We start from the raw sequence: 14,886 nt of genomic DNA on the forward strand, positions 1-14,886 counted from the left end.
CATTCATTCACACTCAGTCTCTAGCTGTCATGTATAATGCATCAAAACCACAGCTTCCTATACACCTCCAGGCCCCACAGACCTTTCTGTGGTTTCAGTGCATTATACATGACACATGACAGTGAGAGAATGGATGTGGTCTGTTCCAGGCATTACCTCGCTAACTCAGGAAACTGACCACGTATGAAGAAAAAATGTTTTTAACCAAATTATCATCTATCATACCATCTTAAAAGATTTCATAACGTCACATAACCTCCTCACAAGATCATTCGTTATCAGTCTCTTAATTCTGACTTTATTAAAGAAACCTTAACCTTCATTGTAGAATGACCATTAGTAAGAAATTTTTACTGAAAGAAAGTATGTTCAACATTGCAAATTATGTAGTAAAGTTTTCTTTCCTATGTTTTCAATATTTTATCTTTAGGTGTCCCCCACCTCCAATATCTCTAGCATCACCAGACTCCGTCTTGGAGGCAGTTACACTGCTTTGTGGTGCTCAGCGTCCTCTGGTGGTGGTAGGGAAGGGTGCTGCCTATGCCCGTGCTGAAGAACAGATCCATTGTTTGTTAGAAAAGACTGGTATACCCTTCTTACCTACACCAATGGGTAAGCAGCAAAAAGCTGTTCTCTTAATGTCTCATGTGTCTTGAGTTACAAAACAGTTCTCAGCTTATATGTTATACAGGTAAGATGATGAAAATCCATATTTCTGACATATAAGGTATAAGGTCCCAAAATCCATAAACTTCCTGGTTCTGTGCTTTCAAGCTTACAGCCAACTTGGTTGGCCACCCAGTTTAGCAAGTGCTGCCATAGCCTACTACCGTCCATGTTATCTGAATGAATAGTAGGAGAGTCCCATGCTTTTTTTTAAAATTGTTTTATTTTCATTTGGTAAATTCTGCTATTTGGAAAGCATATGAATGATAATGCAGAGTTTTAGTTTTGTGAAGAAGGAAATTGCATTTACCATTATGCAGTGGATGGAAATCCAGTAATCATTTAAAGGGTATTTAGCAAGAAAAAATGAGCACCTCATTTCAAAATCTGTACCATGCATCTCCCATGCAGAGCATGGAAGATACTGCAGAAAATATCAGTATAAGCATAGAGCTTTTTAATGTGATCAAAAATTTTGAATGGATGGCAAGATCACATTCTTTGAAGTTAAAAGACTGGTCAGATTACTCTTAAGTCTGTAAGGCTGGAGTTGAGCAGAAGTTGGCAAATGTGTGATTGACTGTCAGACTGCTGTTTGCCAACTCAAATGTACAACATTGTACAGCAAGGCAGCCAAGATTAAAGTATCTCATGTTTGGTCAACTTCACAGGCATTAAGGATAACAACCAGTGTAAGAAGGAATCGACAAAAGATGTATAAAATGACTCAGCTGTTGCTGGCTGATGAGCCTGATGACTCCATACGCTATTGTACCATCTCATCATGTACAGCAGTCATCACTCATCTTGTACACGAGAAAACCACCCAGTTTGTTGAGTATTCATTTGTATGAAAACCACCCAGTTTGGTGAGCAGTCATTTATACAAAAACCATTCAGTTTGTTGAGTATTCATTTATACTATATTTGTACTTGATTATACTATTCAACTTAATATTGATGTATAATTTGTTTTTGCTTAGCTAATGCAAAAAGCCTTGGATAGGGTCTTGGAACATATCTGTCTTTGCACTAAGTTAAAGTGGTTTGCTTTAAACAAATTCTCTTTGAATGCCATTTTCCAGGAACATGACCTTCATGTAAAGCAAAGGAGCCCAGTGTTTACAATGTTCCTTTGTTCCTATGAGATTTTGCCAGGCAATGAAAATCTGTAGTTTTCACAACTTTACTCTTATATCAAAGGCTTCATGCTCCTTCAGGAACCATGTTGTTGAAGTGGCACAGGTGTTTGACCTGTTGTAGAAATGTTTTCACAGATTTCCACAAAAAGTTTTCCCTCATTCAAGTTTACTGGTTAAGAAAATTATATCCTCAACCCATGATTAAGTCAGCAGTGCAGTTAAAGCCATCCTTTGTCAAATGACACTGCCACTGAATGTTTAACATAACTCAGAGGGGAAGACCTTCCCAAGAGAATCAAACTTTCAAGCCTTCCTCAATGTCCCTTTTCAATCAGTAATATTTCAAGTTTCTGGTTTTCAAAGTATTTTATTTATTTATCTATTTATTTTGCTTTGTCGCTGTCTCCCATGTTAGCGAGGTAGCACAAGGAAACAGACGAAAGAATGGCCCAACCCACCCACATACACATGTATATACATACACGTCCACACACGCAAATATACATACCTATACATCTCAATGTACACATATATATACATACACAGACATATACATATATACACATGTACATAATTCATACTGTCTGCCTTTATTTATTCCCACCGCCACCTCGCCACACATGGAATAACAACCCCCTCCCCCCTCATGTGTGCAGGGTAGTGCTAGGAAAAAGACAACAAAGGCCCCATTTGTTCATACTCAGTCTCTAGCTGTCATGTAATAATGCACCAAAACCACAGCTCCCTTTCCACATCCAGGCCCCACAGAACTTTCCATGGTTTACCCCAGACGCTTCACATGCCCTGGTTCAATCCAGTGACAGCACGTCGACCCTGGTATACCACATCGTTCCAATTCACTCTATTCCTTGCACGCCTTTCACCCTCCTGCATGTTTAGGCCCCGATCACTCGAAATCTTCTCCACTCCATCTTTCCACCTTCAATTTGGTGTCCCACTTCTCCTTGTTCCCTCCACCTCTGACACATATATCCTCTTGGTCAATCTTTCCTCACTAATTCTCTCCATGTGACCAAACCATTTCAAAACACCCTCTTCTGCTCTCTCAACCATGCTCTTTTTATTTCCACACATCTCTCTTACCCTTACATTACTTACTCGATCAAACCACCTCACACCACATATTGTCCTCAAACATCTCATTTCCAGCACATCCACCCTCCTGCACACAACCCTATCCATAGCCCACGCCTCGCAACCATACAACATTGTTGGAACCACTATTCCTTCAAAGTATAGGTGGATAATCCCAAATCAGTAATGCATGGGACATAAGCAGATGGATTTGAAATTTTCTGTTTTTTGGACTATTTAGGCTAGCATGTAGAAGTAGGCCAGTTATGAGCAGCAAGACCAATTACATACAATAATTTTACTCATAGTGCATGTGAAATTCATGGCAGGGTAAAATTTTATCATATTTTATGTTTAATGCATATGAAAACCAGGGGAAATTCAGATACAAGCAATATTTGTGATACTTAACAAGGCCATTTACATGGAATACTCAATCACACAGTGCATGTGAAAGCCCAAGAGCATAAAATGATGTCATATATCGTACACAATGAACATACTTTCAGTTCGAGATTCAGGACCACCTTCCTCTTAAGTGCCAATTTGGTACCTATACCTGATTTATGGTTAAACTGCTTATACACCATCTCTGTCTCCATCATATACCTGGAGAATATTTCACTTCTCTTCCTTTAATGGTTTCTAAGTTTACAGTTTAACTAATTATAGCATATATATTTCTTAGCACTCAGATTTAGGAACACTGTAGATGCTGTGGATTAAAATATATCCTTTTCACACTTTAAATTCAGAAAAAACATTTATTCCTCATCTATGAAATACAGTACTGGGTAGAAATCTTCACAACCCTTTTTCTATGCATAACCTTAGCAGTTGGTTGATAAGCAGTAAACTGTGCAGGAAGTAAAGATCATGAATACCATCATTTACAGGCAAAGGAGTTGTACCCGATGACCACCCTTTGTGTGTGGCTCCTGCTCGCACCAAAGCATTGTTGGAGGCTGATGTGATTCTGCTTCTTGGAGCAAGATTGAATTGGATTCTTCATTTTGGTCGCCCTCCACGATATGCATCAGATGTAAAGTTTATACATGTAAGTGTAGTCTTTCAGTACATGATAACTGCTGAGAATAATAGAAATAATAAACATGAAACCTACTATTAATATTTTGTGTCAGTCTTAAGATTGTTCAAGAAACTAATATATTAGAGAGGAGGGAATGCAACTTGCTGCTATGAATATGAAAGTGTTTTAACATAATACCCTGGCCAAGGCACAAACACATCCATCTTCTGGGTAATTACACAATTTGTAAGATTTCCTAAGACCTTCAGTTTAGGAAACATTTTTCTGTGCTCAGCATTGAGCTCTAGGGATCCTCATGTCAGGAGGGCTTTTAAATCTCAAATTTGGACTGTCTGATAATGGAAGTCCAAACTTTGATAAAAATTACTATGGTTACTACACATCATTAGGTACATCAATATTTGATTTTAAACATGTCTCAGTAAACAGGGAAAAGTTTATTTTTGAACCCATGTGCAAATGAGGTGTTCCCATGTCTCTTAAGGTTTGCAAACCACCAAATCCATAGTTGCAGTTGCAGCAGTAGCTTGTTTCAGAGCTGCCCTCCAATCAGCAGCCACCACCCATTAATGACATCATCATGCCACCAGCTGTCAAGTTGCATTGACCAATCTGTAGAATTCTGTGGATCTCCAAGAATGTCAGGTGTATTCTAATGTGTTCCTCTTTTTAGATTATGACCAGGGCCACATGCTGGTGCAGTTTTATTATAGCACAAAGCATAGGGCCATATATTTACAAAAGGGATGTAAACAGTGATAAGTGGTTCTGCAAATGTATTGTGTCAAAGGATGTGTTGAAGATTTTTCAGTTAGTGGATGTGACTTGGCATTAATGGCCTTTATGACCATGGTATTTGATGGGCTTTGGGTCCAAACACTGAAGCGACCAACCATATATCTATTACATTGATTTGTTTTGAAGTCTAGAAACAAGTGAGGGTGTATGAAAGATTTAGTATGGAAGGGAAAGCAAAGGGATAAATGTGGTGTGATGGAGTGGGTGAAATTTAATACTGTTACGTGGTTTGGTCATGTGTATGAGAGTACAATTACAGGGATTAGGGTGAGAGAAAGACCACCTGTGACATGGGGAAATAAAGTGTAAGAGCACAGGAGGGATAAAATGGTTGAAAAATGCATGGAATGGTGTAAGAGAGGGAGGCATGTAAGGACAGGGATAAGTGGAGACTTTTGCCACAGCCATCTCCTTGATGAGAGTTCCCAGAGGGAATGGGTATCAGAGATATAGCGAGATAGTTTGTGCTGTTAACTTTTGATACATTTGTATTTGTTATGGCAAACACATTGAAACTGCTTCAACAATTTACTAACCTGAACATCATAGAGAATTTTGAAGATATTTTGACCTTAATTACTTGGTTTCCAGCACTTGAAAGTGTGAACATGGTTAGATGACATATTTCAGGAGGATTTTGAATGTAGTTCCATACAACTTCAGGTGCAAATAAAAGTTGACATTTGACATATAAATTTCTACTAAGTTCCACTTTGTTCTTGTACTGTAATTCAACTCTTCCTCTTCATAAACTTGTTTACTTCTCTTGCACAAGTTCCTTTAGTCATATGGTGCTATTTTCCTCTATATCTTCATCATTTACTTTATTGGCCATTCCCTTCACAACTGAATGTTCTCTTTCATCTCAACCCATCTTACTTGATGTGCACCACTTGAATAGCAAACGGTGTTCTTGTACCATAAGTGCAAGATTGAGTTGTGGCATTATGCAATGAGTTGTCAATATTAAAGCAAAAGAACTTTATGTTTAAGTACTTTTGAAAATGCCAGTCAGTCAGCTTTAGATGTAATAAAAGAATCCTCCACTTTCCTCTGATTTTCAGGTGGATTTATGTTCTGAGGAGTTCCACAACAGTGTGAATGGAAGTGTTGTTTTGCTAGGTGACTTAAGGGCAGTTTGTGGCCAGCTCCAAGAAGCAGTACCAGGAACTCTTGTTGCCTCACACTCACCTTGGTGGTCTCAACTTCAAGAGAAAGTGCAGGACAACAAAAGCATTAGTACTGTAATTCTTAGTTGTTATTTTCTTGTATTCTAACTGCTGTAAGTCAGCTGTTAGACCAGCTATTCCTTACAGCAAACACATGGATGTATAAAGACGTAGAGTAAGTGTAGTTCACCATCTGCTCTGTACATCAAACATGAGGAAGTATGAATAATTCAAGAATAGTTGAAAGTTTATCAAAGGGTAGAATTTCCTCTGCAAATTTCATAAGTGAAATCAGCTCAGTTTGCAAAGTGAAAAACAGAAGCACTTGTAGTGTGGAATCCTTCGTCCATATGGCACGCTTGATACAAATTGAGAATACATAAGCATGAACCAATAGACTATGTGCACTTGATCCACCCTTTATAAACAGATAAAGATAAGAAATAGATACACAACTTTCCCCCCTTAATTTATCTTTAGGCTATATCTTTTGTACATGCTTCCTGTTATGCTCAGACTCAACACTCATACACTAAGAAATTAAATTTTTTGATGAATTATAAGAGGGGGCAATCTATATATCGGTGTACTTCTATCTACATCTAATAAGGTATTAACATAACTGAAACAAGATGGTTCTATGTTTGATCCTTTCACACCCGCACACCCTCCCTCATCTGTCATACTTTATTTCCCCCATACACCTTTTAATTTTCGTCTCGATGAAAAACCTAATCTGTTAATTTTACATTTCACTTCATGTAAACATATTGTCCTTAACAAGTATTCTTTTTCTTATTATAAGCTATTAAATGTAATTGGAAAAGATTAGCAAGAAAGAATAGTGTGTTATTACGATGTGGAATTTGGAAAGAATAAATAGGACAAGATCATACTGGTATTTGAGGCAAGTGGGAAAAGGTGTAGAAAAATGGAGTGTGTGTGAAGGGAGCAAATGTGGAGGAGTGTGATGTGACAGAGAAATACATACCATCTCATACAGTTGCAACCCTGCCTTTGGCTGTAAATATCTTGTTGAATTTAGATAAGTGAAACTGATATACTGACTGCTTCTGTTGCAATCCTCATGATATATTATTCCATGTCACCAGTACATGACCATAGTGGTATAGTTTTCCCTGTTAAGAACAGCAGTATATTGATGTTCTTTGATAAAATGTTTACAGATTATATTTATGTTGTGGAGCAAATCTACCCTAACTCTATATGAGGTTAGGATTCAGAACCCTAATTCTGAAAGTTAACTCTCACAGAGGGTGTTCATCTGTATGTGCTTAATCCACTCCACTTAAATGGGAGTGAAGTTAATGACAGTCTGCTGTTTTATTGCTGTTGAGGAGGGTGACTTACAAGCAACACCCAGAAGCATCAAATTAACAAAAAAATCACGCACAAATACTCATCCTTGCTTAATATGATAGAGGTCATGTAACTTGTATAATATAAAACTGCATTCTACAACTAAACCACTCTATTGTTTAACACTTAATTTGGACAGAAAATGGCCCAGGATATTTCAGAACCTTTGAACTACTACGCAGTACTTCATCACCTGTACCAGCTGTTACCACATGATTGTATTATTGTCAGTGAAGGAGCCAATACCATGGACATTGGACGGACTATTTTGCTCAACAAGTAAGAATTTGGATCGTGGGTTGATGCATTGCCTTCCTCCCCCATACTATCTTCTACAGTATCTGTCTCTATCTCACTCCCTTTTCTCCATGTACTTTTTCTCTTCCTCTACACCCTTATTCTCTCTCTCTCTCTTGCTCTTCCCTTTTTCTTTCACAATCACTATTGTTCTCATTCTCCCACAGCCCTTTAGTTATGCTGGATATGTTTGAGTTCCTGAAATCAAATATCAGACTAGACCAAGGCAAGGCCATGGCAGAATTCATCTTAAGGTCAAGTATTCAATGATCTCAGCAGTGATGCTGTCCAATACTGAGATGTCATTACTGATTCTCATTCAAATTTACCAGGGAGTTGCATTCTAGTAGATTCCTTATGCATTCTCCTTAGGAGTGCAGTGATGCATATACAGTTGTTAGATACATAAAGAATACAAATTCAGTTCAATGTAGTAGCAGGACAGAGTTTCTTCCATTCACGTTTTTTAATCTTTGTGTGACACTGGGGTAATTGCACTTATGCTCAAAACTGCTAATTTTCAGATTTCCACGCCACAGACTGGATGCAGGTACTTTTGGTACAATGGGTGTTGGTCTTGGTTATGCCATTGCAGCAGCCTTATGGGCACAAGACCATGCTCCAGGCAAGCGAATCATATGTGTTGAAGGAGATTCTGCTTTTGGTTTTAGTGGTATGGAAATGGAAACAATTTACCGCTACAAACTACCCATCATAGTCATCATTGTAAACAATAATGGTGAGACGATCATGTTTAAATGTACATATGACTATATAATCACATGCATTAAATCTTTGTTATAAAAGAAAACTGCACAGTATACGGGGGACACCCTTTCTAGGAAACTACAAATCTCTTATACCAAGAATGATTTTTATATATTAGAAATTTTTAGTCATAATATACCAAAAGTAACTTTTATTGATCAATACAAGTAGAAGGGCTCAGTTTGATTATTCATGCTATGAAAACATCCAAATACCACAACTTTAACCCACTGATACTTTAGATAATTAGTGTTCTCACTGTAGCAGTTTTCAATTAATTAGAGATTCACATGATTTTTTGTCTTACTATTGGAAATTTTTTTGTGGTTCCCAGTGAATGTTGGTCTGCAGCTGGGGTGTGTCATGTCCCCATGGTTGTTTAATTTGTTTATGTATGGGGTAGTTAGGGAGGCAAGTTCAAGTGTTTTGGAGATAGGGTCGAGTATGCAGTCTATTGGGGATGAGAGGGCCTGGGAAGTGAGTCAGTTGTTGTTCGCTAGTGATACTGCACTGGTGGCTGATTCGAGTGAGAAACTGCAGAAGTTGGTGACTGAGTTTGGAAAAGGGTATGAAAGGAGAAACTTGAGAGTAAATGTAAATAAGAGCAAGCTTGTTAGGTTCAGCAGAGTTGAGGGACAAGTTCATTAGGATGTAAGTTTGAATGGAGAAAACTTCTAGAAAGTGAAGTGTTTTAGATATCTGGGAGTGGACTTGGCAGCAAATGGAACCATGGAAATGGGTCATAGGGTGGGGGAAGGGGCAAAAGTTCTGGGAGCGATGAAGAATGTGTGGAAAGAGAGAATGTTGTCTCACCCTCCTGTATGTTCAGGCCCCGATCGCTAAAAATCTTTTTCATTCCAACCTACCACCTCCAATTTGGTCTCCTGCTTCTCTTTGTTCCCTCCACATCTGACACATATATCACTTACGTGCATGGTGAAATTATTAAATGAAGAAATGTTCAGACTGCAACACTGCCAGGTGTACAAATTTGCCTGAAGTTCTTGATTTTCAATTGATTGAAAGTTTTCAAACAGAATTCCTTTTCATTTTTTCTGAACAGCTAACAATGAAATGTTTATTTTCTTTTTAGGCATCTACAGTGGTTTGGACAAGGAATTGTTCAATGAAATAAGAGATGGAATGGATGCTGCTATTGCAACTCCACCAACATCACTTCTGCCAACTGTACACTATGAATGCATGGCTTCAATGTTCAGTGAAACTGGTTACTTCTGTAAGTCTGTCCCTGAACTGCAAGAGGCAGTTAGTCAGGCTCTTGAAGAAGAAAACAAGCCTTCACTTATTAATGTGATGATCAACCCTGGAGCTCAACGTAAAGTTCAAGACTTTGACTGGCTGACACGCTCCAAACTTTAAGTCAGAAGAATATGATGCATTTGCATTTCAAAATATCAAAACAACATGTGAATGAATAATTGTTTTGTATTTTTCCTTGTGTTCACAAACAAGGATTGACTGAATCCTTATTGGTTTTATACATAACTTTTTGGCTTTTGTGGGAAGGCAGCAGATTTATTTTAACTAAATTTGATAACATTTATTGTAAAGTATTATTAGGGATTTATCCCTGGGGATAGGGGAGAAAGAATACTTCCCATGTATTCCTTGCATGTCATAGAAGGCGACTAAAAGGGGAGGGAGCGGGTGGCTGGAAATCCTCCCCTCATTTTTTTTAATTTTCCAAAAGAAGGAAGAGAGAAGGGGGCCAGGTGAGGATATTCCCTTAAAGGTCCAGTCCTCTGTTCTCAACGCTACCTCGCTAACGCGGGAAATGGTGAATAGTTTGAAAGAAAGAAAAGATTATTAGGGATTATGAGTTAAGTTTCCAAAATGCAGGTCTTTTTTTGCTGCACTGTAAGTATTCCTTATATTACCCATGACCATGACAATATGGGTCCATCATTACAAAATGTGATTATCTTATATCTTATGCAATTACGGAAAAACTGAACATTATTGCAATCTCAGAAACATGGGTAAAATCTGAGAATAAACACTTAATTGCCGAGTTACCAATACCCGCTTATAAACTGTTTATGAAAGATCACTTATACAGAGTAGATAGTGGTTATGATCTACATTAATAACAATGTAAGTGCTATTAAAATAAAGTAGACAAACACACACTTATAACTCTCTTTAAATTGACATTACCGACAAGTTCAAAAGTAAACTACGTCTTGGCCTTATTTACAGACCTCCTGAGAAAAAGACGACCAAGATGCTAAACAATGAAGTTAAAACTATAGTAAACAGTAAAGAGGTTATAATAGTCTGAGACTTTAACATTTCAAAAAAACAGGTGACCAAGAGGGAATGAGACTAACGGAACTGATTGAAGATGCTTTTCTAGAACAGTTAATCAAAAAACCAACTAGAGGTAAAAACATTCTTGATCTTGTCCTCACCAGTAACACAAATGTAATCAACTCTTGGGAAGTAAGCAAGAGTCTGTCAATCAGCGATCACAGTTTGATTAGATTAGAGATAAATTTATTATACTTTATTTTTATTTTGCTTTGTCCCTGTCTCCCACATTAGCGAGGTAGCACAAGGAAACAGATGAAAGAATGGCCCAACCCACCCACATACACATGCATATACATACACGTCCACACACGCAAATATACATACCTATACATCTCAACGTATACATATATATACACACACAGACTTATACATATATACACATTAACATAATTCATACTGTCTGCCTTTATTCATTCCCACTGCCACCTCACCCCACATGAAACAACAACCCCCTCCCCCCTCATGTGTGCGAGGTAGCGCTAGGAAAAGACAACAAAGGCCCCATTTGTTCACATTCAGTCTCTAGCTGTCATGTAATAATGCATCGAAACCACAGCTCCCTTTCCACATCCAGGCCCCACAGAACTTTCCATGGTTTACCCCAGATGCTTCACATGCCCTGGTTCAATCCACTGACAGCACGTCGACCCCGGTATACCACATCGTTCCAATTCACTCTATTCCTTGCCCGCCTTTCACCCTCCTGCATGTTCAGGCCCCAATCACTCAAAATCTTTTTCACTCCATCTTTCCACCTCCAATTTGGTCTCCCACTTCTCCTCGTTCCCTCCACCTCTGACACATATACCCTCTTTGTCAATCTTTCCTCACTCATTCTCTCCATGTGACCAAACCATTTCAAAACACCCTCTTCTGCTCTCTCAACCACACTCTTTTTATTACCACACGTCTCTCTTACCCTATTATTACTTACTCGATCAAACCACCTCACACCACATATTGTCCTCAAACAATTTAGAATATGAAATATATGACAACAAACTCTTGATCCCAGATTATAGGCAAGCAAATTTTGAAAACATTAGACACGAAATTCGCAGCACCAATTGGAGAAAACTTCTTGATGTTCACACAGTAGAGGAAATGTGGAATAATTCTAAAAACACACTACTTGAGATTGAAACAAACATTTATTTATTTATTATACTTTGTCTCCCGCTTCAGAAAGGTAGCACAAGGAAACAAACGAAACAATGGCCTAACCCACCCACACACACACAAGTATATACATTAACGCACACACACTCACATATACATACCTATACATTTCAACGTATACATACATACACATACACAGATATTAACATATATACACATGCACATATTCATACTTGCTGCCTTCATCCATTCCCACTGTCACCCCGGCACACACACATACCCTGCACGCACACAAGGTTGCACTAGGAAAAGACAACAAGGGCCACACAAGTTCACATACAGTCTCTAGCTGTCATGTGTAATGTACCGAAACCACAGCTCCCTTTCCACCTCCAGGCCCCATAAAACTTTCCACGGTTTACCCTAAACACTTCACATGCCCTAATTCAATCCATTGACAGCACATCCACCCTGGTATACCACATCGTTCCAATTCACTCTATTCTTTACATGCCTTTCACCCTCCTGTATCTTCAGGCCCTGATCACTCAAAATCTTTTTCACTCCATCCTTCCACCTCCAATTTGGTCTCCAACTTCTCCTCGTTCCCTCCAACTCAGACACATACATCCTCTTTGTCAATCTTTCCTCACTCATTCTCTCCATGTGACCAAACCATTTCAATACACCCTCTTATGCTCTCTCAACCACACTCTTTTGCACCCTCCCCCACCCTGTAACTCACTTCTGCTTCCATGGTTCCATTCGCTGCTAAATCCACTCCCAGATACTTAAAACACTTCACTTCTTCCAGTTTTTCTCCATTCAAACTTACCTCCCAATTAACTTGTCGTTCAACCCTACCAAACCTAATTACCTTGCTCTTATTCACATTCACTCTCAGCTTTCTTCTTTCACACACTTTACCAAACTCAAGTCACCAACTTCTGCAGTTTCTCACCCGAATCAGCCACCAGTGCTGTATCATCAGCAAACAACAACTGACTCACTTCCCAAACCTTCTCATCCACAACAGACTGCATACTTGCCCCTCTCTCCAAAACTCCTGCATTCACCTCCCTAACAACCCCATCCATAAACAAGTTAAACAACCACCATGCACTCCTACCGCAAACCGACATTTACTGGAAACCAATCACTTTCCTCTCTCCCTACTCGTACACATGCTTTAAATCCTTGATAAAAACTTGTCACTGCTTCTAACAACTTACCTCCCACACCATATACCCTTAATACCTTCCACAAAGCATCTCTATCAACTCTTATCATATGCCTTCTCCAGATCCATAAATGCTACATACAAATCCATCTGTTTTTCTAAGTATTTCTCATAAGTTCTTCAAAGCACAGCCTCTACCACTTCTGAAGCCACACTGCCCTTCCCCAATCTGATGCTCTGTACATGCCTTTACCCTCTCAATCAATATCCTCCCATATAATTTCCCAGGAAAAAGGAGAGATAGGTAATATGTTTGAGGAAAGGAACCTGGATGTTTTGGCTCTGAGTGAAACGAAGCTCAAGGGTAAAGGGGAAGAGCAGTCTGGGAATGTTTTGGGAGTAAAGTCAGGGGTTGGTGGGAGGACAAGAGCAAAGGAGGGAGTAGCACTACTTCCTGAAACAGGAGTTGTGGGAGTATGTGATAGAGTGTAAGAAAGTAAACTCTAGACTGATATGGGTAAAACTGAAAGTGGATGGAGAGAGATGGGTGATTATTGATGCCTATGCACCTGGGCATGAGAAAAAAGATCATGAGAGGCAAGTGTTTTGGGAGCAGCTGAGTGAGTGTGTTAGCAGTTTTGATGCACGAAACTGGGTTATAGTGATGGGTGATTTGAATGCAAAGGTGAGTAATGTGGCAGTTGAGGGAATAATTGGTGTACATGGGGTGTTCAGTGTTGTAAATGGAAATGAAGAGCTTGTATATTTGTGCTGAAAAAGGACTGGTGATTGGGAATACCTGGTTTAAAAAGAGAGAAATAAGTAAGTATACGTATGTAAGTAGGAGAGATGGCCAGAGAGCGTTACTGGATTATGTGTTGATTGATAGGCGCGTGAAAGAGTGACTTTTGAGTGTTAATGTGCTGAGAGGTGCAACTGGAGGGATGTCTGATCATTATCTTGTGGAGGCAATGGTGAAAATTTGTAGAGGTTTTCAGAAAAGAAGAGAAAATGTTGGGGTGAAGAGAATGGTGAGAGTAAGTGAGCTTGGGAAGGAGATTTGTGTGAGGAAGTACTAGGAGAGACTGAGTGCAGAATGGGAAATTGTGAGAGCAAAGGGCATAAGGGGAGTGGGGAATGAATGGGATGTATTTAGGGAAGCAGTGATGGCTTATGCAAAAAATGCTTGTGGCATGAGAAGCTGGCTTTCATCTTCTGCAAAGCTTTCACTACCTCGTCTCTGTTTACCAAACCATTTTCCCTGACCCTCTCACTTCGCACACCACCTCGACCAAAACACACTATATCTGCCACTCTATCATCAAACACATTCAACAAACCTTCAAAATACTCACTCCATCTCCTTCTCACTTCACCACTACTTGTTATTATCCCCCCATTTGCCCCCTTAACTGATGTTCCCATTTGTTCTCTTGTCTTACGCACTTTATATCACCTCCTTCCAAAACATCTTTTTATTCTCCCTAAAATATAACGACACTCTCTCACCTCAACTCTCATTTGCCCTCTTTTTCACCTCTTGCAACTTTCTCTTGACCTCCTGCCTCTTTCTTTTATACATCTCCCAGTCACTCACACTACTTCCCTGCAAAAATCGTCCAAATGCCTCTCTCTTCTCTTTTACTAACAATCTTACTTCATCCCACCACTCACTACCCTTTCTAATCTGCCCACCTCCCACTTTTCTCATGCCACAAATTATAAAGAGAACTTGAAATGTTTCAAAACCATCATGGATGAATATGAGAGTAGGACTAATTTGTCAAAAGAAGGAAGCACATAAGAAATTTAAATCAACTGGAGCTGATGAAAATCGCCAGGAATTATTCAAATTCAAAGAGAGTGCAAGGAGGTCATAAGACAAGA

At 39.0% G+C, this 14,886-nt stretch overlaps 1 protein-coding gene across 11 annotated transcripts in view; it reads left to right on the top strand.

Annotated features, from left to right (window-relative positions):
• LOC139756546 (2-hydroxyacyl-CoA lyase 1-like) overlaps positions 1–10,514 on the top strand; it is a 20,736-nt gene extending 10,222 nt beyond the window's left edge. For 10 of the 11 annotated variants that reach the window (XM_071676122.1, XM_071676117.1, XM_071676119.1 and 7 more), the window contains 6 exons: positions 431–612; positions 3,800–3,960; positions 5,817–5,996; positions 7,441–7,580; positions 8,123–8,337; positions 9,460–10,514. In XM_071676122.1, coding sequence (XP_071532223.1) covers positions 431–612; positions 3,800–3,960; positions 5,817–5,996; positions 7,441–7,580; positions 8,123–8,337; positions 9,460–9,746 — 1,165 coding nt within the window. In that variant the 3' untranslated portion in view covers positions 9,747–10,514. The remainder of the gene's footprint in view (positions 1–430; positions 613–3,799; positions 3,961–5,816; positions 5,997–7,440; positions 7,581–8,122; positions 8,338–9,459) is intronic. The other variant, XM_071676124.1, reaches the window with a different exon arrangement.
• Positions 10,515–14,886: the final 4,372 nt, after the last annotated feature.

This window comes from Panulirus ornatus, chromosome 22 (genome assembly GCF_036320965.1).
Source record: "Panulirus ornatus isolate Po-2019 chromosome 22, ASM3632096v1, whole genome shotgun sequence".
Lineage (NCBI taxonomy): Eukaryota > Metazoa > Arthropoda > Malacostraca > Decapoda > Palinuridae > Panulirus > Panulirus ornatus.